Consider the following 24,792-nt stretch of genomic DNA (forward strand, 5'->3'; position numbering starts at 1 on the left):
TCGAAATTTCAAGATGATGTGGATTTAAAAAATAAATTTATTGAAATAATTAAACAAAATAATATGTCAAATTACTATGAAAAATCCTGTAATGATTTAAACTGGAACTTTGATAAAGAGTTTAATGATTCATTGAAAAATGATAATGTAAAAATGTGGAGTTCACTAAAATCATCAGGTACCAATTGGAATGAATCAGAGACAATTGAAAATTTACAGGATGAATTAGAATTATCATTAAAGACAGGAGAAACGTGTAAAGCAATTAAAATTGCAAATAAAATAATTAAAAATCCATTATATACAGAAACTGCATGGCTAGATGCAGGATTTAATCTCTTCAGGGTTGGTTTTATTGAGATGAATATGTTGCTGATGAAGCAGTCAATAAGAATATTAAAAAAATTAATTGAATCAGATTATTTAAATAAAAATACAAATTTTTATTACAAAAATAAATTAAAAGCTTATGAAGGTGTCTGTAGAATATCACGTGGTAATTTCGATAAATCAGCTTATTTATTATTAGATTGTTTATCAACATTTGAATCATATGAATTAATTGAGTATAAAAAAATTATTGAATACATGACAATTGCTGGTACCATGTCATGGAGTAGACCAGAGATTAAAAAAAATATGATTGACAATGGACAATTTATGGAATCATTACATCTAGAAGATTCAAGTCTTGAAATTTTTTTTACATCATTTTATAATTGTCAGTATGATTTATTTTTTAATAGCTTAAACTTCATCATCGAGAGAATACAAAATGATCCACTTCTAGCATCACACTGTAAATTTTATATTAAAGAAATAAAAATACGTGCTTATTCACAATTATTAAGAGCATACAGTAGTTTAACATTTGCAAAAATATCTGATGAATTTTTAATACCAATTGATGTTGTTGAAAATGAGCTATCAAAGTTTATTAAAAAGAAAAAAATTCATTGTCAAATTGACGGTGTTTCGCAGTGTGTTATAAACTCTTGTACTGGTGTTGGCTCATCATTGTCATCAAGTGTTTGTCATCGTGATAAATTATACAAAGATATTATTAAAAATGGTGACATATTAATGAATAGATTACAAATACTTTCAACAATTATTGACATTTAAAAAATAATCAAGCAAAGCTAAAAAGAAAATAAATCAAAATAAAAATATAAACATAACCTCACTTTATCAACAACAACAACAACACAATCAGTTTAATTATATAAATAAAATTATAATAAAAGTAAATAAATAATGGCACTTAAATTTATGACTGGTAATTCAGCAAGGTTGATAAAAAAACCACAAGATTTTAGTCAAAAATTTAAATATTTATTGGTACTGGATTTTGAGGCAACATGTGAAAAAGAAATACCAATAAATAAACCAGAAATCATTGAATTTCCATGTCTTGCAGTGAATACAAATAATTGGAAAATTGAAAATTCATTTCATTCATATGTTAAACCAAAAATAAATCCAATATTATCACCATTTTGTACAGATTTAACTGGTATAATGCAAGAAACTGTTAATGATGAGCAACATTTTCCAATTGTTTTTCATGAATTTTGTAATTGGCTTAATGATAATAAATATCTAGATGATGATAACAATAAAAGTGCATTTGTAACATGTGGTGATTGGGATTTAAAAGTAATGCTACCAGCACAATGTCAATATGATAATATACAATTGCCAAATTATTTAAAACAATGGATTAATTTAAAAATAAGTTTCTATGATGCAAAAAAACATTTTCCAAAAAGTTTAAGAGACATGCTTAGAAGATTAAAATTAGAACGTCAAGGTACTTTACATTCTGGACTATATGATGCAATTAATATGGCAAAAGTTATTCAAGAACTTGGAAGTAATTATAAAACAGTTTTCGATATAACAAATAAAAATTAAAATAGAAAATTCGAAATAAATACTTTTTAATTATCAAAAAAAAATGATCATGTGTACAAAATTTTTATTATTTATTTATCATTATGTCTTTTTAAATTGCATTAAACATAAAATAAATTTTTTTCAATAAAAAATAAAAATACAAAAAATTTTTAGTATATAATCATATAAACCTAAGAATACTTTTTAAAAATAAAAAAAAAATTACAATTAAGTCATGGCAATGCCTAAATTAATTATAACATAATTTTACATGAATAAATTTTAACGTCTACTACATGGTAAAATTTTAACATCAAGAGATTTTTGTTGATTTGATGTAAACACATGAATAATAACATCAGTATTAACATCAACAATTTTTTTACATTTTAATTTAATAACAACATCTCTTTTAGCTGGTATCATACCACCAATTGGTATAACACTCAATAAATCATTTTGTGATAATTTAATTTCAAACGGTTGTGCAGTGCTTGATAAACTTTTAATAATAAATGTTGAATCTTTAGCTGTTGATTGATCAATTGTTAAAATACTTGGTGTTAAAATAAACTCGTTATTATGATAATTATTAAATGTTGTACTATCATTGATTGTTTCAAGTGGCATATAGCTATCTTCAGTTGTTGGAAATAGAGTACTTGTATCACTACATAATGATTGAAATGTTTGTGTTTCATTACCATTATCATGATCAAACATTGTTATTGTATCATCTGTATTAAGTTCCATAAATAATGTTATCAAATGACGATTAACACCACGACATAGAACACCCAAATCACAAGTTGCATCACGTATTATTGTTAAATTATGCATTTGTAATTCACCAGGTAATACTTTACATATTGGACGTACAATATCACGAAAAACATCATCATTTTTTTTTGTTATTTGTCCAGAATCAATTAATTTTTTATACAATCTACGTATTCTCCATCTTGTTGGTTCATCACCATGTGTTATTGTTAATATTCCCATATCACTAACATCACCTTTTAATAATAATAAATCATCATTTTTTGGATAAAAATCAATTGTTATCCATTGTGATTGTTTTGATGCTAATATTAATTCAGTTGGTTGTACCATCCAACTTGTTTCCATACCAGGATAAACAGCTTTTGGTGATAAATTAATTTTAACATATGCTGATAAATCACCACTATTTTCTAATTTAATACGAGTTTTTAATTTACCATTATTATTTAATTTACCCAATGATAACCACATTTGATCACCCATTAATTTTAATGCTTGGCTTATTGTTACTTTAGCATAACCACCATAACCATATAAATTAATAAGACGTGATGGACGTACTATTTGTTCTTTTATTTGTAATACATCATTATTTTTTTGTTCATAATGACGAAATGTTATTTTACCAGCACATGCACCAATATTATTTGGACTAAATTTTATTGTTAATGTTTTTGATTCCATTTTTAATAAACTAAATGTTATTGATGTTGATGATTCACGATCTTTCAAAAATTTAAAACATTTATCATTGTCTGTTATTGTTGCTTGTAATTTAATACGATTTTGACTTGTATTACGTATTGTAAATTCTTTTATTTCATATTTACCAATTTTTATTGATATCCATGATAATGTTGAATGTGTTGATTGTATTGGTATTGAATCACCAGCAATTGTTTGTCCAGATACTGAACTTCTTGGTGAATATTTATTATCTGATGTTGTACTTTTTGGTGATGATGGTAAACTTATTAGCATTAATTGTTGATGTTGTTGATGCTGAGGTGGTGTATCACAACGTTGTGTATTATCATTTGATTGTTCAATAATTGATGTATCATTATTATCACCAATAACTGTATACCAATATGAATATTTATCTGTTTTAATACGTATCATTCCAGTTTTTTCAATTGACGAATCTGTCAATCCTTTGTATAATATTAAAAAATTTACACTTTCACCAGAATCAACAACAATTTTTTTAGGCTCAATTGTAAAATTTAAATTAAGCTTATCAGAATTTTTGGTAATTTGTACTGATGATGTTAGTGTTTGTTGTTGATTTGTTGTATTTTTAATTTTTAAATATTTACCATTTTTTTTAGTCAACAGCATTGGTATTTGTGTATTTATTAATTCAATTTCTTGTTTTGTTGATGTTATATCATCAACTTTTAATAAATATTTTTTGATAATCATACCATTTTGTAAATCATTATGTACACGAATAATTAATGTTGGTTGAACACGTGATGTATTTGATGATAAACGATGATTTAATTGTACATCAACAATTAATTCTTCATTTTTTGTCATTGTTACAACGTAAAATGTTTCTTGATCATTACTATATGTATTAACAATTAAATCATTTGATATATTTATTGTAAATTGACGACGACTATCATTTATTATAAAAAATTCAATTGGCACATTTGAATCAAATTTATTTGCCAATTTAATTGGATATATTTTTGATGTATTAAAATCAAGCTCATCAACAGCTGGCTCAATTATTTCAATTTTTGGATCTTCTGGTATGAAACACATCATATGATTTTTAGTAAATATTTCATGTGTTGTCATATCCTTGACAATAATACTCAATGATGCCATAATTGGTTTACCAATTTTTAATAATTTAACAGTTACTTTTGCAATTTGACATTTACTTGGTTCAATTAGTATTGTATATTTTGGTGTTTCTAATTTAACATTATCTTGATCACCTTGAATTGATACAACATTACAAGAACAAACAAGCCAACGATCACTTTCATTTAACATTTCAATATCAAGATCTTTTGATACACCAACAATACAACGATATATACCTTGTTCATTTCTACCAATTATTAATTTATCAAATGAACGATTTGTTTCATATTTTACAGTATTCATTGCTGGTGATTCAATTTCATTTTTAGTTAATTTACCATATGTATTTATTGGTGTTGATAATGGTGATGATTTAATATTAACCAATGTATCTAATTTATTATTATTACTATTATTATTATGTAAAATACTATTTTTTCTTGATAGCTGTTCATATTTTTTCATACTATCACTTTTTTTTATATTTTTTAATAGTTCTTCATCAATTTCTGATACATCAATTGTATTATCAAATGATACTCTTGATGGTTTTTCTTCAATTTTTGAATTTGTTAATGTGTTTGATTTTTTACTATCAAGTGATAATTTTCCTGTTGATTTTTGGCTATTATCAAGTAACATACTTGGTAATGATGAACGTTTTGACATGACAGTATAAGTTGCTGTTGTACAATTAGCTGGTTGTTGTTGTTGTTGATTTTGACTTTGATTTTGATTATTATTAGTCATGGATTTTTGTGATTTTTTTAAATCAAGTAAATAATCAACAAGACATCTTGGTGTACCATCTGTATTTTCTAATGCTTCAGCAATTTTACTTAAACTAATAACATCTTGTGTTTGTTCTCTTGTACTACAATCAATTGTACTTGCAAATGATTTATTAATTTTATCAATACATGATGTTTCTGATGCATTTGTTGTTGTTGTTAAATTAGCCAATGGTTCATTTCTTGTTGGACGTTCTGGGCTTGTTATTTTTTGTCCAAAATTTAATCTGTCCATTGGTAAATTACCAACAGAATCACATTTACGTTTAAAAAATTCACCAACAGATAATTTACGTCCAATTGTTGATTCAACAGTTAAATCAAGATCACCCATAACACCAGAAAAACATGAAAATTCCATTCTATTATTTTCAGCTGTTGGTGTTAATGGTATTGGATTATAATTTTGTATATATGATTGTTGATCAGCATCAAGTTGACTATTTAAACGTGAACCAGATAAAAAATCATCTTTTGAAAATTTTGCCATTAATTCAGCAGCTGTACTGTTAAAACTAAAATTATTATTATCATTTTTTCTACTTGGACTTGGACTCATTTCTGATGATCTGGCTGTTATTTCATTTGGCTCAAATCTAACACTATTCATACTAATATTTGATAATTTTGTAAGTGTTTTTTGATTATCTGAATTTGAATAATCACGATCAAATGGTGATGAATCAATTAATGTTGATGGTGAATAAAAATTTGACATATTTTGACTATTAACATTATTTTCTTTATCAGTATCATGAGAAAATGATAATGAAGTATTATCAACACATACTTTTTCAATTAATTCACGTGCCAATTGACGATTCATTTCAATTTTTTTTTTATCACTATTTGATAATTGATCAAATAAATTATCAACATCTGAACCAAGAAAACCTTTAAACAATAAATACATTTATTTAATTCAATATATAATTTATATCCCTAATTAATTTATTTACCTGAACGAGTTGATAGATTGTCGAGAATTCCAAGTGAACTATCATCATGTGCATCTGATAAATCAGATTGATCCACGGGAAGATCTCGGTATTGTTGATAAGCTTCACCATCATAAGGATTTCTAAAACTAATTAAAATAACATGATTTATTAGCATTAAAATATATACACAAACAAAACATAACCTTGATGATTCAATAAAAATTATAATTTTAATTAAAAATATATATATTTACTCTTTTCTCTCGACAGTTGAACATGCTCGTGGTCTTGGTGTTCCCATAACAGTTATATTTGACATATCAATATCATATTTATTATTATTTTTTTGCATATTTGTAGAATTTTTTTCATTATTTTTAAAATCCATTATTGAAAGGACGCAGGACGCCGTCGAAAAAGACGTTATTTTATTTTTATTTTCTATGTACAATTAAAGAATTTTGTAATAATACTTGACTTTATAAATTTCCACTTTAATTTTTTCATACTTGATAAATATTACATTTGAATTATTTACTTTTTTTTATCATTCAAATTTTAAAATTCAATAAAGCATGAAAACAAAAATATAAAAAACACACACACTAATTAAACGATGATGTATTTTTTTTTTTTTTTTCTCAGGTGTGCTCTCAGGTGAAAAAAAAAAATAAATAAAATCAAGATGAATTTCCAAATGTCGTTGCAATTTTAGGGCAAATTTTCAATTGTTATTGTTTTTATTTACAAAAAAAAAACTATTGTTTATATTGTTTAAAAATAAACAATCCAATAATAAATTTAAATAACAAATGAAAATTGATTATAGAATAATAATTATTTAAATTATTCACTTTATTTTGTTGCAATAAATTATAATTCAACATAACCTAATCTTTTTGTTGTTAATTGATAAAACACACGTGTATTGTGTTATAGAACTAAGCTCAACAGTTGTTATTGTTTATTATTAACAATGAAAGAAGAAGTAATGGAACAAGTTTCAACTGAAAATGAAGAAAAAAATGAGATGAAAAATCTGGATTCATCAAAAAAGCGTTCATTAGATTTGAATGATGTTGAATCAAATAAAAAAGTAAAAATTGAACATAACGAAGAGCCAACTTTACCAGAAATTAATAAAGATATTAAACAAGAAAAATTGACAAATGATGATGACGAAAAAAAAGCGACATTAAATGTAAATAATGAACAACCAGAAGTTGAAAATATTAAAAAAGAAATGACAACAAATGATGACGAAGAAAATGTATTAACAATAAAAGACGATGAAAATCCATATGCATATTTAGATCGTGATGATTTTACATCTGAAAAATATAAAATTGAAGTTAGAGGATTACCAAAATACTATGGTGTTAAAGATCTTAAAAAATTGATAAATGAAAAATTAGGTCTTATATCTGGTAAAGTTAAACCAGCAAAACGTGGAAGTGCATGGGCATATGTTTGTTTTCGTAGTCAAGAGACACAAGATCAAGCAATTGAAGTAATCAATGGATATACATGGAAAAATAAAAAATTAACTGCCAAGGTATTGCAAGATAAATAAAAAACAAAATCAATTATTCTTGTAATTTGTATGGATTTATTAACATGTTTTTTTTTTATTATTTATTTAGAAAGCTAAGCCTGCACCAGATCCATTCATAAAACGTAAATTAGAACTGATTGATGATGAATCCAACAACAAAATTGAAAATGACAAAATCACAACAATGTCACCAGAAGAGCAAATAAAATCAAGTACAATTCCACTTTGGAATCTTTCCTATGCTGAACAAGTTAGTAAATTAACAATTTTAAAATTAATTTTCATTATTTATCTAATATATTATTTATTACTTCACAGCTTGAACAAAAACAAAAAGAAATTAGAAAAGTACTTTATAATATGAGTGAAAAAATATTTAAAAGTAATGAATCACTCAGAGAATTGTTGACAGAAAAAAAGAAAAATAATGATGGTTTAATTTGTGAATTAATGCCAATATTAAGTGCTGATGTTACAGATGGTTATCGTAACAAGTGTGAATTTACAATTGGTATGTGATTATAATAAATACATTGATAATTTAATGATGAAAATAATATATTAAAATTTTTTTAACAACAGGAAAAAGTAAAGATGGAAGTGAAATTTTAATTGGATTTAGAATGGCAGCATATGCTACTGGTTCAGTGGCTGTTGGACCTATTGATCATCTTTGTCATATACCTGAGAGTATGAAGAAAGCAGTCAAGGTAAATAATATTCACTAAAAAATCAATAACAATTTATTATTCTAAATGAAATGTCTTTTAGGTTTGTCAAGAATTTGTTAGAAATTCTAATTTAGCACCTTTTAATCCAGTCAATCATTCTGGCTACTGGACACAAGTTACAGTACGAACAACTCGTAATAATCATTTGATGCTTGTGATTGCAATAAATCCTCAAGACATGACAGTCGAAGAGTTGAACAAATTGAAGAAAGAAATTTGTGAATTTTTTGATAATGATGCTGGAAAAGAAGCCAATGTGACATCACTTTATTTTCAAACGATAAATAAAAAGTTAGTTGTGTTGTTGATAATAATTTATATTGATATTTAACTGTCTTTGTTGATGATAAATAATTTTAATTTATTGTAGGGATATTGGTGGTGAGGGTGGTGGATCAATTGATCATCTAAGTGGTTCAGAATATATTGAGGAGACTCTTCTTGGTATGACATTCCGTGTATCACCACTAGCATTTTTTCAAGTTAATACTGAAGGTGCTGAGTTACTGTACAAAGCAGCAATTGACATGGCAAAACCTGATGACAATACAACTGTATTAGATGTTTGTTGTGGTACTGGAACAATTGGATTATCTTTTTCAAAGGTATTTTTATTATTTTTTTTCATTTTTGACATAACTTATTGATTAAATTAAATTTATTTAGTATTGTGGTGAAGTATTGGGCTTGGAAATGATTGGAGATGCAATAAAAGATGCTCGTGAAAATGTTAAAAAAAATAACATTGAAAATTGTGAATTTTTCGTTGGTAAAGCTGAAAGTATTTTAAAAGCAGTTATTAATCGTGCAAGTAAGCCAAATGTTGTTGCTGTTGTTGATCCTCCAAGAGCTGGTTTACGTGAGTTTTATCAATCAATTATTTATATAAATTAAAAGACATTTTAATAATTTATTTATTTTACAGATCAACAAGCACTTTTGGCACTTCGTAGAACAAGTAAATTGAAAAGAGTTGTATATATATCTTGTGATCCAAAAGCAGCAGTTCAAAATCTACTTGATTTAGCTAAACCTAGTTCGAAACTTTATACTGGCGAACCTTTGATTCCTGTTAAAGCAATTCCAGTTGACATGTTTCCTCACACTAAACACTGTGAACTTGTTATACTTCTTGAACGTGTATCAAAAACGAAGGACACATTAGAAGAAACACTAACAGAATAATTTATAAAATTACATTTAACACAGGGTATGTGTGTTATGTTAATATTCAATTGATAAATTAATGCATCTGATATTAAAATTGACTTTGAGTAGATTCAAGTAATTACTCAATTAAGTTACAATCTCTTTATATTTGTTTTTTTTTTTCAAATTGTCTTTGCCTGTTCCACATTGTTTTAAAAATATTTTTTCATTTAACGATTGATAATGATTCTGTTAATTCAAACTCATGTTATTTCTAGTGTTTGATTTTTCAACAAGCCAATATTTAATTGATTTTGATTCATTGTTGGTGTGTAACTATTAGATTCTAAAATTATGTTAAATAAATTGAGATATAAAAAAGAATAATTTTTATTTTATGTTTTTTTATTACCTGTAAATTTTATAATAAACATTAAACAAACAAAACACTTAAACAATAGTGACAAAGGAGTTTGATATATACTTTTTCCTGATAATGAATATTTGAATGATTATCTAAATTCTAATCAGCGAAGGCAGCGCTAAAATGGCCAAGTTGGCTAATGAAAAAGATACATATAAAAAAAAAGAGAAAGAAATAACGTAAATATGTAACCTCTCTCGCCGGTTTGACAGTTTGACACACACATACACACACAGCACGCAAAAACAACTTAAATTTTGACACATATTGTTATTTATTTTTTTTTTCATCAACAATCATAACATAATAAAAACCTTTGTCTAATAAAAATGAGTTCGTTAGTTGTTGATGTACTTGCTACAACTGGTAATTATAAAAAAATGAAATTAAATTAATAATTTTCTTAACTTTTGTTTTTTCGTTTAAAATAATATAAAAAAAATAATTATTATTTATTAATTTAGGTGAAATTGAGACAGCAAAAATCAAAGAAAAAATTAATGATATTCAAAAAGAAATAGAAAAATTAAAAAATGATGTAAAAGAATTTATAAAAGATAATTATATTGATTTTGTTCCAAGATTAACAAAAGATCCAGTTTTAATTGAACATGCTGAGAAGTTAATATCTGAAATACAAACATTAAAAATTAGAATAGACACTCAGGTAAGCCAGCAAATATATCCTTCTTATTATTTAATTTATTAAATTCTATTATTAAATTAATTATTGTAGATAAAAGTTGAATTATCAGGATCAACAAAAGAATTAAAAAACTTGTCACGTTCCCTTGAAGAATCCAACATAAGTCTTCAACTTTCAAGTCAACTACTAGATCTAAATGACTCATTAAAACAATTTAATAAATATGAGGAAGATAAATGTTACTTTGAAAGTGCAAAAATACTTGAAAAAATTGAGCAAATATTAAATAAACCAAATTGTGATTTATCACAATTAAATCTTTACTCACCACTTAGAGATAATTATTCACAAATAAACAGTACATTTTTAACAAAAATATCTCTTTTATGGGAGCAACAAGTTGCCTGGAATAAAACAATTCATCATCATGATCAAGAAGCTTTTAGTCTAACAATAAAATCAGATAAAAATGACTTACAAGATCTCATCAAAGCACTTTATTATGTCAACAATCTTCCACTTTGTTTACACAGTTTTTCAAATAAATTAATGAAAAATTTTATTACTCCAATAATACACAGTAATTGTTCTGTATTTGTTGTTGAAAATAATGCATATCATGTTAAAATTTTAAACAAAAATGAAAAACCCAGTTATCAAAGTGTACTTCATAATTTAAAATTACTATTTCAATTTATTGATCAACATTTAAATTGTGATATTGAGGATGATTGTTTTCTTGGTTTATTAAGACAACATTTGATGAAACAATTGTCTGATGATTTATTGAACAATTGTATTGCTGATACTATACCAAGTTCAAGTAGTGAATTACTTGATTTTAAACCAGTTGAAGATAATATTTATGATGTTGAAGGATATCTTGTTGACATTGGTGAGATGATTAATTTAAAATTAAATTAATTTTTAACATTGTAATCTTTTTTTTTTTTTATTGCAGGATTTATTTCAGATAATGATAGATTTTTAACAAGCTATATTAAAGACGTGGACAAGTTGTATGTTGAAAAAATATGCCAAGGTCATTTGTACACAGCAAGAGAAATAATGAAAAAAGATTTACATGATTCATTTAAATATACACCAGATGAAGATGTTGAATTACTTGAAGATAATTTGTCTAATTGTTATGTTACAAAAATAAACAATAAATTAGATAAAAATACATTTCAATTGCCAACTTGTTATATTAGTAAAAGCACCAAAGAAATACTTGATTTATCAAGAAGTATTCTTGAAGAGGCATTGATAAGTAATGATTTATGTGCAGTTAAATTGTACTATACAAGTCGTAATATATTTGAAATGTATATTGGTGTTGTTCCAGAGTATCATAAAAAATTTTTAGAAACTATACCTCAACAAGTTGGTACGTATTTTTATTTTTTTACTCATTTATTTTGTTGCTAACAGTCTAGAATGAATTTATTTATCAATTGCTAAATTAAATTTTATTATCTGTCAATAACCAAAGTTGTAAATTAATTATTAGTTAGTTAATTTTTTAAATGAAAATGACAACAAAATTTATTTATAATTTCAGCATTATTCCATAATAATTGCATGTACCTTGCACATCATTTGATGACACTGGCATATGAATATCGTGATAAAATACCCGAGTGTTTAATGAAACACAACATAACATATGTCGATCTGACAATAAAATTTAGATCAGTTGGTTCAGAATATTTTTTAAATCACATGAAATATCAAAAAAATATTATCACTGATATTCTACGAGATTCAGGTAAATAAAAATAATAACTTATTAAATTAATCTATTAAAAATAATATTTTTTAACAAATTGTTTTTCATGTTTTAAGAATTATCTCAACTTGGACAAAGCTCAGAACTTCCTCCAAGCACTGAAAGAGCCTTGAGACAGTGTATTCGTCAATTGGAACTTTTAAAAAAAGTCTGGTCTGATGTATTGCCTGAAAATATTTATTGCAAAGCTCTTGGTTGTATAACAAATTCAATGATTGAAGATCTCGTTACAAGAGTTACAACACTTGAAGATATTCCAGCATCAATTGCCACTGAATTAGTAACACTTTTTAATGTTGTTGTTAAAAGAGCTCCATCAATATTTACGGTAATTAAATTAATTTAATTATAAATAGGAAAATATGTAGGAAAATTTTAAATAACTACACAATTTTTATATTTTTTTTTAAACTATAAAAATTATTTTATTTATAAAAATTTGATAATCACCTTGTTGATATATTCAGTCTCCTTTTTGTTGTCTTTCAAATGCTGCATAAATCTTTGAAAAATTAATATTAATTTCGAAAAAAAATAAAAAAAATAGTAAACATTAGTAATTATTTGTTTGGATTTTTTTTTAGGAGGAAAATTCAATAAATCGTTTCGTTGGAAAATGGCAGAAATTATTGGAATTGATTAAAATGCTTGAGGCATCATTGAAGGATATTGAGGATCGTTGGGCTGATGGCAAGGGTCCACTTGCTCATGAATTCACATCAGCACAAGTTAAACATTTGATAAGAGCACTATTTCAAAATACCGAACGTCGTGCAGCTCTTCTTTCAATAATTAAATAATTAGCATTTCATTCATTAATTGAAATATATTTAAATCTATTTTTTCTTTCTTTTACTAAATATTTTTCTAACGTTGGAAATTATTTTTTTGTATTTCTATACGAAAATTCGTTGACAATGGCAGTTTTTTTTTTTTTCAATAGCTAAATAATTTACGAGTTTTTTTTTATATCAAATGTAAAAAATTATTATTAATAAAGCGAAATATTATTAAACCGTAAATATATGGATTTTTTTTCTACTAGAAATTTTTGTTTTTTTTTTTTTTTTGTAATTTTAATATTCGAAACTTGATGGACACTCGTAATTCTTGTTTTTTTTTTTTTAATTTCTTTTTAAATTTATTTGTGGTGAAGTGGTGAAGAAGTTGGTGGCCGGATGATGACAAGGGTTGCAGAAGAATATGTAGGTAGGCAGATTTGGTGGACGATTTTAATGAGCATAAATTATTTAATAATTATGTTCAAATAATTCTCAAGTCACATTACAATTATCAGCAGATCAATTTTGTTTTTTTTTTTTTTCATTTTTATATTTAAAGAAAATCTGCCTGATTTATCAATCAGCCATTTTGATAATATTTTATTATCCATAATTCAGCATTGAGAAGCCAATATTATTTCTCAAACAAACATGTTTTTTTAATTTTTTTTTTTTTTTTTTATTATCGATTATTATTTCTATAGAAATTATTTCCATAGTCTTCAAATTTTTTTATGCACATACTTTTTAATTTTTTACACTTTTTTATTTCATTTTTTTTTTTTTTTCATTATTTGTATTTTTTATTTGTCAATCAAGATGTGAATAATTCGTGCGCGATGAATTTTATGATTTTTTTTTTATTATTAATTATCAATTTAATTAATCCGTGTTTACCGGTGTCAAGAAATTAATCACAAGAAAAAAAAATATAAACTATCACACGGTTTAAATGTAATTATCATTATTTTTTTTTCAAAATAAATTTTTATGTTTTTTTTTAAATCGTTATCAAAACGATATATAAATTGGAAGAATAAATTTGAAGCAATAGGAAAAAAAAGAAAAAAAAAAGAATTATTATATATTGACAAAATATAATTCACTGGAATAAACGTGAATCGATTAATTAATAATAATATAAAAACTAAAAAAATTACAAAATTAAAAAAAAAAAAAAGTAAGCCCGTTTGATTGAAAAACAAAAAAAAAAAAAAATGCCAAAGAAACAATCTATAGTACATAATCATTATTATTATCTTTTTTTAATAATCGTAATTGAAGAAATAAAAAAAAAAAAATTATTATTATTTTGTTTTTATATTGTATGTACACGTCGCTGCGTAGATTGAATAGAGAACGTAGAGTCGTCGAGGGCGGGGTGGCTGATTTTGGCCCGTCGTTCTGATTGGCAACGTAGCGTAGTTATTCTCTTATGTGCATTCACGAAGATGACGATGACTGTGAACATTTAAGTGCAAAATTTTTTTACACAGATACACAACACACATTTCCATTGTTTCATTGTTTTAAAAAAAAAAAAAGAAGAAAACAATTAATAAATAAATAATAAATTAAATACTGTCTAACAATTGAAAGAAAAAATTAAAAAAAATTAACGTAGTTATTATTGACAGTGAATATAATGATAATAAATTCATTAATTATTATTTCAACACATGCATCAGCCAATTCTGTCTCCCCATTGTTTGTATTTTGATATAAAATTATTAATTCCCAATTTTAATTTAATAAATATATTTTCATTAAACTCCTTTTTCTCGGACAGGATATATCGTAGAGATTGGGATATTTAAAATGATAAAAAACCAATATCATCATCATCATAATCATCATCAAGAGAAAATGTGTTATTCAATTTAAAATGAAAAAAATAATAATTCAAGTTGGCTCAAGATGATGATAGTTAAAACGTAGTATTATTTGAATTGACGTTATTATAATGTTATTATTATGTCGAAGAGGTAGATGCGTTGTTGATTGATCATTTATGAATTTTATGATAATGTTTATCATAATAATAATATTATTATGAAGTTTGTCGTTTATTGTCGAAGTTATAATTGAACAAGAAGTAGCAGTAGTTATTGTAGATATAGTAGTAGTTGTAGTAGTTGTTGTAGAAGAAGAATAATTATTATTGTGTTGATAATTGTTGATAGTCAATTGTGACAAGTATTTAAATAACGTTGAAGAATTAATGATAATATTTAAAATGATATGAAATAAATGATTTTGTTGATCATTTATTAATAAATTGTACCTTCCACGACCAGCTGGTGAACGACTTCTGTATCTTGATCCAGAATCCTTTCCTGAATAATAACTTGATCCAGTATCACCACCACCACCACCACCACCCCCACCGCCTGATCCATAACTGTCTTGTGAATATGAATCACGTGATACATAACCACTGCTACGTCCTGATGAATATGAATCATCTCCATAACGTCCACGTCCTCTACCACCACCACCACCACCTCTACTACTCGAGTGATAACCACCACCGCCACCACCTCCTCCACCACCACCACTATCTCCGTAATTACTACCACCCCGATAGTTACCACCACGTCCACCACCATATCCACCACGTCCACCTGATCCACGGCTACCACGGAAACCACCACCACCTCTACTACCACCACGTCCACGACCACGTGATATTTCAACACGTAATTTTGCACCCATTATTTCTGTACCATTCATATTATTACATGCTAATTCAGCTTCATCAACACTTAAAAATTCTATGAATGCAAAACCAGGTGGATTAAATGCAACCCATACTTTATTTAATTTTCCAAATTTTTCAAATTCCATTTGTAAGTCTTCCTTTTTAATTGACTCATTTAAACCACCAACGTACACCCGGGTATATCCTTCGGGTGTCATTTTGTCGGTATCTGTAAATAATTTATAATTTATTGTTATTGTTGCTATTTATGAGTAAACAAATAAAATATACCTAGTTTTTTTTTTTTGATAATTTTAACAAAATGGTTGATTTTACGACTTATTAATTATTATTATTTACAGCAATGCTTGCTCTTTTTTTTTTTTTTTTCACAAAAAATGTGTTTGACAATTTCATTTGTCGTTTGTCTTTAAATGATTGATAAATAATTATTAATAATGTACTCACAATTGTTGTTGACTATAGATGACTAATAAACAAATACCTAATTAGATATTTATGATAATATTTATGGAAAATAATAATTCAGAATGATGCGACAGTAAATGATGCACACACAAAACGAAGGGATCAATAGACACCGGGGCTCACACAATGGAGATGCCAAGTTTAAAAATGGCGGAGCGTTTTTATCTCGAACCCAGACTTTTTATCAACATATTTTTTTTGTAAATAAATACTTAACAACATTAAAAAATATTCTTTGTTCTATTTATAATTTTTATGGTTTTTTTTAATTATTAATGATATGTTTATTGATTTTTTTTAATAATAATATTTTTTTTTAATAAACAAATTTGGGCAGTGTTTTCATCAAACGGAAATGACCAGTGCAAAAGCCGGTTAAATAAAAAAAAAAAAAAAAAAAACATTTATGTATTAATTTTTTTTTATTTATTTATGAAACAAATTTTTATTGACATTTATGATCATCTATGATTTAGAAAAAAAATTATTAATTATGCTTGTTCCTATTCTGAAATATTTTCCAATGAAAATTCCATAAAACAATTTTTTTTTTTGGTAAATAATGGACTTAAATATGTAAATGTTTATCTTTTGTATTTTAAATAATTAATTTTTTCAATTATCTATAATATCATGATAATTTAATTATTTAAACAAATTAATTAAAAATTGTCTTGCCGGCTGTCAGCTGACATTATTTATATGTAATCCAAAATGGCTGCACAAAGCATGCTTTAAAAACAAATTGTAAAAATACCCAATAAACACAAAAAATATTATAAAATAATAATTACACACATCAACAACACTTACTAATGGCTGGTTATTGCATTAATAGTTGATGCATTTTTAATATTTTTTGCAATTTATCACGTAAGTTTAAAGTCTTCTGACAATATAAAAATAAAAAAATTCATCACCAATATTTGTGTGTCTTATGATATAATTTAATGTTTAATTATCTAACCTGAAAAATTACTTTGACATAACAATTAATTAATGTAAAATATTAATTACAGATGATTGCATTTGATGAATTAAAAACTGAATATAAAAATCCAATTGAGCAATGTAGTAATTTAAACAATGTGAGTAAAATAATATGATTGATAATTAATTTGTTGACTAAAAAAATTATTGTTATTTCAGCTTGTTCTTCCAGAGTATGCACTTCATATATTTTTCAATTTATTATTTTTAATAAGTGGTGAATGGGTATCATTGCTAATTAATGCACCACTTATTGCATATCATATCAACAGATATTTAACAAGACCGATAATGAGTGGACCAGGTTTATACGATGCAACAAGTATTTTGAATGCTAATGTTTTGTCAAGATGTCAACAAGAAGGATATGTCAAATTAGCATTCTATTTATTGACATTTTTCTACTATTTGTATGGGTAAGTTTGAGAAATTCTATGACTTATTCATTTAATTTTACTCCATTAATAATTGAATTAATAACTCAATAGTTTAATTGGCAAATTGAAATTTTCATTTTAATTATTGAAAAGGTTTTTAAAATATGGCTTTTTTGTTTTTCTTTCTAGAATGATCACATCATTGATAGCTTGAGATTGAGTACAAGTACTTGTCAAAAACAATTGAGTCATTCAACAATGAATAATTGATGTTGAAATCAAATATAACATTTTTTTTTTTTTTTTCGTTAATATTTAAAATAATTTCTACCAATTGTAGAAATGAAAATTTAAGTAAATTTATTTTTTTTTAAATTCAATGTGTTCCTGATAAAACAAAAGAACAAATCGTAATATTTTTATTTGATATTAATGAATATACTTAATGTAAATGGATTTTTCTAAATTTTTTTTTTTCATTGTTTTGTAAAATTTAGATATAATCATATTGAATTACAATAATATTATAAATAACCTTAAACAATTGTTTCATTTTTCAACTTGATCTTTGATCTTTGAGTAAAAATGATTTACTATTTTTAAGATGTAATTTAATATTACATTTATATTAAAAAAATCAAATAAAAAAATAACGTTCTAGTCTTAAAATAAACAACAAATGTTGAGTGTTTAAATTAAATACAAAAAGTCAACAAATGTACTTATAATTTTCTAAAATTTTATCAACAGTTAAATCCATTTTATTATTTATATTTTTTTTTTGTATGTTCTTTTTTTTCAATGTAGAAAAGGTAATATCCTCACTCCTCACAGCCCTATGAGGAAAATCATAATAAAAAAAATTAAAATCAATTTTTCAAATTTTTTAATCTCCAAAAATTAAATACAACTAACTAATTATTGAAAAATTTAATTGACAATTTAAAATGTCATTACAAAAATATTAATTATAATTTATTTAAAAAAAAGAATTTATATTTTAAATAAACAATATTGTTCTTTATAAAATTTATAAAAAACTTCTTTAAATTGCAAATTTATTAGTACTCTTTATTTCAAAAAAAAAAAAAAAAACAAAAATTATATTTTTAGATTAATGATCTTATATCTTATTTATTTTTAAATAATAATAATAATAATTATTGTTATTATTGAGATTCTATGAATTTCAATAAAATACCATATTTATTAATATTTTTTTATAATAATTATTATTTATCTAACTAATTTTGCTTTAAGCCAGTCTTCAGTGAGTTCTTCTAATTCTCTAACTTCATAACAACGTGTTAATTCAACTTCTTTTTGTAACACAAGTTTCATACTTGCATATAAAACTTGTAACTCCATTTGTATTCCACGTGGTGTGTAAAATATAAAACACATTGGAAATGATATTCTGCCATCAGAATGTTCCATTTTATAACTGTAAACAATGTATCTTGGCTCGTGACTTGGTATTGTTTCTTGAAGCTCCTCCATTTCAATATTCTATTATCCAAAAAATTAACATAAAAAATTATATCATTATTGAGCACTATTATTATAAATACATCAAACATTTATAAACATTTTTTTTCCTTATCTTATCATTTCAAGCTTTAATCTAAACGAAAAAAAAAAACATAATCACCTCGATAAGTTCATCCAAACAAACAGTCTGCTTTTGTCTATTAACTTTTACTAAAAAAAAAAACCAAAATCCATTATTATTTATACAAAAAGTTTGTTATTATTTTAATATAAAATTTATGTTTATAATATATTTATTATTATTTAATTTTCTTACATATCAATGCAGCATTTTTTTGACTTTTTCGAAATCTAAAGTCTCGAATAGCTTTTCTTACTTCATCCTCAATATCACATGTACTGTTTGATGTCTAAAAAATTAATTTATTAATTATTAATTGGAGCAAAATATTTAAAAATATGTAATTAATTTAATTATAAAAATATATAAACTGGCTAGTTGTAATTGTTTTAAATGAACATTTATCAAACAATTAAAAAAATCATTTAAAGATAAAAAATATCACTACTAACAACATCAACAACAAAAACATCAACAAAATAACAATAATAATAAAAATATTGTTTACTTACCATGTTGATTGTTTGGATTTGACAAGTGTTTAGTCAATTGTAAAATTTTATTTCAACAAATAACTGTTTATTTTCCAGAGTAAATTAATGCGTTAGAATGAATATAAATTGTTTAAGTGAACGACTTGTTGTACATACATAGGAAATTTTTTATCAGCGATTATTATGATTCATGAATCATCATATGTATAATTTACAGAAAATTGTATGAACACCATGAACATAGCTCCAAATAATAAATAAATAAATAAAAAAAAAAAACAAAAAAAAAAAACCCATATGACTGAAGATGTCGCTTCATCACTGACAAATGACAATCTTGTCATTTTGTATAAATAATAATAATATAAAGTTTTGTTAATAATTATCAACAATTAATTTGGTTTATTAATAAATAATAAAAATGAGCACTAGTGAAAATGATAAACATATTATTAAAATAATTCATTAACTGTTTAATGAAATTATTAAAACTGAACAAAAAAAAATCAAGTGATAAACAAAAAATTTATAAATAAACAAAAGAGATTACCTATAACTTTGATAAACAATTTATAATAATAAATTATAATTCATTAATTAATCAAGTTGGTTTTAATAAATAATATATAATCATGACAGCAATGGGATTTTTTGGATGTGCATTATTAGCATTTGGACCACCACTTGCAATGTTTACATTTACAGTATCTGCTGAACCAATTAGAATTATTATTTTAATTGCAAGTGCATTCTTTTGGTTAATATCATTATTGCTATCATCAATACTTTGGTATGCTGTTGTACCATTACAAAATTATCTTGCATTTGGATTAGTATTTTCAGTATTATTTCAAGAAATATTCAGGCAAGTTGATGATTCAAAAATGAATTAGTTAATAAGTTTATTTGTTTATTTGTCAATATGTTAATTTAATTATATTTTTAAACAGGTATCAATTGTACTGGGTACTTAGAAAAGCTGAACGTGGTCTTGAAAAAGTAACAACAGCTCATGTTGCTGATAGTCGTCATATATTTGCTTATGTTTGTGGTCTTGGTTTTGGATTAATGAGTGGTGCATTTGCACTTGTTAATGTACTTGCTGATGCTGTTGGACCTGGTACAATGGGTCTTGAAAAAGGTACTGAATACTTTTTCATAATGTCAGCAGCAACAACTCTTTGTTTTATTTTATTACATACATTTTGGGGTATTATATTTTTTTCTGCTCTTGATCATAAAAATTGGCTACAAGTATCTTGGGTTGTTGGATCACATCTTTTTGTCTCATCAATGACACTGCTAAATAGATATGGTAATTATTTACCAAGTTTATTTAGTGCTTATGTTGTACTTGTTATAACAATTGGCATGGCATTCAATGTTGCTGGTGGACGTTTACAAAATCTTAAATCATGTTTTTTTAGAAAATGATAAAAACAAAAGACTTTAAATTTATTTTTTACATTTTTTGTTATTTTATTTTCATTGTATTATTTAAGAGAATAGATTTTCTTTTTTTTTTTTTTCTTTTTTATTAGCAGGATTATTTATTGTATCGATTAAAAATTATTTCAATGATAGAAAAAAAAAAAAATGGTAATAATGACATTCAAGAAATTAACAACGTAAAAAAATTTAATTTATAAAAATATTTGGATAAAATAAATAAATAAATTGAATATTTAATTTTTAATATTAATTTTTGTCCAGTTTTTTTTTCCAAATCTACAAATTATTATATTTTTATTTATCATCTTGTAAAAATATCATTATTGTAATTTTAATTTTTTTTTTATAAAAATAAAAACTTTGAATAAGAAAAAAATAATTTATTTATTAAATTTATTATTAAAAATATAAATTATTTTAATTATCAAATAAATAATTTTTTTTCAAGTTAATAAATTTATGTAAAACCTATCAAATTAAAAAATAAAATTTCGGGGAATTTTTTTCAATTTATTTTTTAATAAAAACACAAGTTTTTCTTTTGAGAAAAAAATTATTTTAATATACCAATGAATATTTAAAGAAATAAATTTTTAATACAATCACAATTTGATTTGTGTTAAAAATAAAATAAAAAATAAAAATATACTTTAATTGAATTAATTATGAGCTAGTAAGAGATGCCATGAGAAGTTCCATTTTATTAAGAAAATTTTTTCCTTCCATTTTATCCCATCGTACTTCTTTAAATGAACCACCTAAATTTTCCCACTTTCTTTCTCTGACAAGTTGACCAGGAAAAAAATCTTTACGAGGTGAATGAGCAATTGCAACCTGAACACCACCAGCTTGTGATTCACATCTAACAGCAATCATTCTGTAAAACAAATTCAATTTTTGTTTTCCATTTAAAAATTATTATTAAAATAATTAATAAAATATTTACCTATCACCAATTGGAGAAGCTAAAATACAACTACTTGCATTGCCCAATGGTTCAACAGCACCAAGACCATGATTTGAACTATTTGCTAAAAATTGCCAACCCATACATTTAGCAAGACCTTGTACAGCAGTTATTTGATATTGATGAATCTATTTCAACATAAATAAATACATGTAAAATAAATAGATGTAAATATTTTGATTTATCAAATATACCTATATATTTACCTGACAAAAAATAAGATCTCTCAATTCTTGTGGTTCATAACTCATATGCATAACTCTACCATCACGTCCAATACATTTTAATGTTTTTTCACCAACTTGAATAAATAATGATGATCTATGTAGTGTATCATAACCATATGTCCATATATTAATTTTAACACATGATTGTGTTGGTGAATTAAGTGCATTCCAATGTGATACAATTAATGGATCACCAACTTCCTTGGCAATAGTATCAAGTACATATTCTGTTCTTGTTCTCATAAAATGATGTTGTGCTTGTTGTATTATTTGTTCAAGTAATGTATGACTTTTAGTCATTTCTAATAATTCATAACGATCAGCAGCATTTGGTCCAGCAAGACAACGTCTTTTACTTGGTCCTAATGGACCAGATGATGGATGTGGAAATGGATGATGTGTATTTTTATGATGTACTTCACGTAATAATTGATGAAGTGAATGTTCAAGTACATGATCATGATCTTCTTTATGTGGTGGTGGTGGTGTTGTTTTTTTATCATTACCAGTACTATGACATAAACCAATGATAACTTGTATATTTGGTAATACTGTAACCATTATTTGATTACCAACAACCATATGTGGTATTGGTGCACGTAAATGTACAGCTTCACGTGCTAATTGACTAAATAATTCTTTACAAAATAATACATTTTGTGCTGCTTCAAGTTTTTGTTGCCAATTTGCATCGACATTTGAACTTGATGAATTACCATTTAGTAAATTAATATTAACACTACACATATCTTCTTGATCTTTACGACATATTACTTCAATATAAGCAACACCTTGTAATTCACTTGGTATTGTAACACGTAATGCTGAACTTTTTGTATTATGTGATGGTGTTGGTACAAGTGCATTTGGATTTGGTGATGCTGGAGGACTTGTTGATGGTTTTTCTTCTTCTTCAGCTTTTGTAACTTCAAACATACCAGTTTGGGTAAATTTTGATCCAGCTGTACGATAACTTAAATCTCCAATTATTGAATTTGATACTTTTTTTAATCTCCAATTTTGACGAAGACGTAATAATTCAATATGAAAATCAGGTGTTGTACGATTACGAATAAGTTCATTTTGTGAATTACGTAGTCTTTCAGCACCATTCATTAAAACACTTGCTGCACCAGACAAAGCTTTTTTTCTAGCGTATACTTGTACCATTGGTTTAACTTCTGGTGGTTCTTGAGGTACAGGATCAAGTACCATATATCTTTTTTCTTTTGCTATTGCTAAAACATCAGCTAGTACACATACTTCAGTCAAGGCATTTCTAAATTAAACAATTAGAAACAATAATTTATCAATTAAATTTTATTGTCAAAAATAAAATAAAAAACAACTTAGATTAAAATTATTACCGTAATTTTGATCTAACACTATCCCAAGGCCAAGAGGAAGCTTGAAAAGTTGCTGGATCTTTAGATTCTTCATCAGTTTTATCACCATTTTCATTTTGTTCTCCAATTTTTTTTGACTCTTCACCATTTGTCTTGCTAAAGTCAATTTTTTGGGCAATTTTTGACAAATTTTCCGACAATGTTAATGGCCTAATTTACAATAATAAAAATTATCATTATTAAGTATTAAAAATGTAAACAATATACTAAATTTTTAAGGTTAAAATTTCTAAATTAAACAACAATTTTCATGATACAGTTAAATGTTTATAAACTAATAAACTTATTGTTTGAAAAAATTTATTAATTAATATTTACGCTTGATAAATTTCTTGTCCATCATATGTTATTTCTTGAATTTGATTTTCAATTGGGGCCTCAACAGAAATATTCACTGAATAAGCCGACATAATTATTTATTTTTTATTATCAAATAAATAAACAAAACCAATTATAACTTAACTTAATTATTAAAATATTTATTGGTTATTGTTGTTTTCTCAAAATATTCCACATTGTTGTTTATTTTGTTGTAAATGTCATAGTAAACAATAGTAAATCTGTCACCAACTCCTAGTGAACGCCATGAAAAAATTTAATTTAAAAAAAAAATATATCCCTGCTTTGAAAAACACAGTACTTCCGGTATAATAATTCATTTCTGTTTTTTTACAATTTTTTTCATCATTAAATTAACAAAAATAATAAATAAAATTTTTAAATTATTAATCGGTCATTATTGTTTCTTAATTATTTATAA

At 24.8% G+C, this 24,792-nt stretch overlaps 10 protein-coding genes across 11 annotated transcripts; 6 read left to right on the forward strand and 4 right to left on the reverse strand.

The window, feature by feature from the left end:
- Window positions 1–153: 153 nt before the first annotated feature.
- Window positions 154–1,125, forward strand: LOC122853537 (26S proteasome non-ATPase regulatory subunit 6-like). The gene is made up of 2 exons (XM_044154038.1): window positions 154–317; window positions 747–1,125. The coding sequence occupies exons 1-2, from the start codon at window positions 154–156 to the stop codon at window positions 1,123–1,125; spliced, it is 543 nt and encodes a 180-aa protein (XP_044009973.1).
- Window positions 945–1,965, forward strand: LOC122851514 (ERI1 exoribonuclease 3). Its single transcript, XM_044150783.1, has one exon. It carries the CDS (start codon window positions 1,258–1,260, stop codon window positions 1,915–1,917), a length of 660 nt encoding a protein of 219 aa, XP_044006718.1. The 5' UTR covers window positions 945–1,257; the 3' UTR covers window positions 1,918–1,965.
- A 178-nt stretch (window positions 1,966–2,143) lies between these two features.
- Window positions 2,144–6,856, reverse strand: LOC122851486. Its single transcript, XM_044150745.1, has 3 exons — window positions 6,493–6,856; window positions 6,257–6,384; window positions 2,144–6,191 (listed from the first exon to the last, which is right to left on the reverse strand). The coding sequence occupies exons 1-3, from the start codon at window positions 6,624–6,626 to the stop codon at window positions 2,182–2,184; spliced, it is 4,272 nt and encodes a 1,423-aa protein (XP_044006680.1). The 5' UTR covers window positions 6,627–6,856; the 3' UTR covers window positions 2,144–2,181.
- Window positions 6,857–7,090: 234 nt separating this feature from the next.
- Window positions 7,091–9,988, forward strand: LOC122851493 (tRNA (uracil-5-)-methyltransferase homolog A-like). Its single transcript, XM_044150753.1, has 8 exons — window positions 7,091–7,793; window positions 7,882–8,043; window positions 8,112–8,304; window positions 8,376–8,503; window positions 8,565–8,815; window positions 8,895–9,129; window positions 9,191–9,383; window positions 9,450–9,988. Exons 1-8 carry the CDS (start codon window positions 7,215–7,217, stop codon window positions 9,707–9,709), a joined length of 2,001 nt encoding a protein of 666 aa, XP_044006688.1. The 5' UTR covers window positions 7,091–7,214; the 3' UTR covers window positions 9,710–9,988.
- Window positions 9,989–10,278: 290 nt separating this feature from the next.
- On the forward strand, window positions 10,279–13,852 carry LOC122851491 (centromere/kinetochore protein zw10 homolog). The gene is made up of 7 exons (XM_044150751.1): window positions 10,279–10,463; window positions 10,562–10,764; window positions 10,834–11,638; window positions 11,705–12,133; window positions 12,308–12,514; window positions 12,592–12,863; window positions 13,120–13,852. Exons 1-7 carry the CDS (start codon window positions 10,427–10,429, stop codon window positions 13,333–13,335), a joined length of 2,169 nt encoding a protein of 722 aa, XP_044006686.1. The 5' UTR covers window positions 10,279–10,426; the 3' UTR covers window positions 13,336–13,852.
- A 361-nt stretch (window positions 13,853–14,213) lies between these two features.
- On the reverse strand, window positions 14,214–16,741 carry LOC122851511 (RNA-binding protein Rsf1-like). 2 transcript variants are annotated; one of them, XM_044150780.1, is made up of 3 exons: window positions 16,487–16,710; window positions 15,602–16,247; window positions 14,214–14,778 (listed from the first exon to the last, which is right to left on the reverse strand). In XM_044150780.1, exons 2-3 carry the CDS (start codon window positions 16,234–16,236, stop codon window positions 14,751–14,753), a joined length of 663 nt encoding a protein of 220 aa, XP_044006715.1. In that variant the 5' UTR covers window positions 16,237–16,247; window positions 16,487–16,710; the 3' UTR covers window positions 14,214–14,750. The 2 variants fall into 2 exon arrangements, with proteins under 2 accessions (XP_044006715.1, XP_044006714.1); XM_044150779.1 differs by having other exon boundaries at window positions 14,214–16,247; window positions 16,487–16,741.
- A 595-nt stretch (window positions 16,742–17,336) lies between these two features.
- On the forward strand, window positions 17,337–20,272 carry LOC122851523 (protein cornichon homolog 1). Its single transcript, XM_044150792.1, has 4 exons — window positions 17,337–17,380; window positions 17,527–17,595; window positions 17,657–17,913; window positions 18,064–20,272. Exons 2-4 carry the CDS (start codon window positions 17,527–17,529, stop codon window positions 18,086–18,088), a joined length of 351 nt encoding a protein of 116 aa, XP_044006727.1. The 5' UTR covers window positions 17,337–17,380; the 3' UTR covers window positions 18,089–20,272.
- On the reverse strand, window positions 19,111–20,247 carry LOC122851521 (glia maturation factor beta). Its single transcript, XM_044150790.1, has 4 exons — window positions 19,999–20,247; window positions 19,682–19,775; window positions 19,526–19,575; window positions 19,111–19,383 (listed from the first exon to the last, which is right to left on the reverse strand). The coding sequence occupies exons 1-4, from the start codon at window positions 19,999–20,001 to the stop codon at window positions 19,111–19,113; spliced, it is 420 nt and encodes a 139-aa protein (XP_044006725.1). The 5' UTR covers window positions 20,002–20,247.
- Window positions 20,273–20,529: 257 nt separating the features above from the next.
- On the forward strand, window positions 20,530–21,482 carry LOC122851513 (gamma-secretase subunit Aph-1). The gene is made up of 2 exons (XM_044150782.1): window positions 20,530–20,845; window positions 20,931–21,482. The coding sequence occupies exons 1-2, from the start codon at window positions 20,613–20,615 to the stop codon at window positions 21,412–21,414; spliced, it is 717 nt and encodes a 238-aa protein (XP_044006717.1). The 5' UTR covers window positions 20,530–20,612; the 3' UTR covers window positions 21,415–21,482.
- Window positions 21,483–21,964: 482 nt separating this feature from the next.
- On the reverse strand, window positions 21,965–24,772 carry LOC122851494 (mediator of RNA polymerase II transcription subunit 17). Its single transcript, XM_044150754.1, has 5 exons — window positions 24,351–24,772; window positions 23,994–24,182; window positions 22,606–23,905; window positions 22,379–22,527; window positions 21,965–22,309 (listed from the first exon to the last, which is right to left on the reverse strand). Exons 1-5 carry the CDS (start codon window positions 24,440–24,442, stop codon window positions 22,096–22,098), a joined length of 1,944 nt encoding a protein of 647 aa, XP_044006689.1. The 5' UTR covers window positions 24,443–24,772; the 3' UTR covers window positions 21,965–22,095.
- Window positions 24,773–24,792: the final 20 nt, after the last annotated feature.

The sequence above is a fragment of the Aphidius gifuensis genome, linkage group LG3, assembly GCF_014905175.1.
Source record: "Aphidius gifuensis isolate YNYX2018 linkage group LG3, ASM1490517v1, whole genome shotgun sequence".
NCBI lineage: Eukaryota > Metazoa > Arthropoda > Insecta > Hymenoptera > Braconidae > Aphidius > Aphidius gifuensis.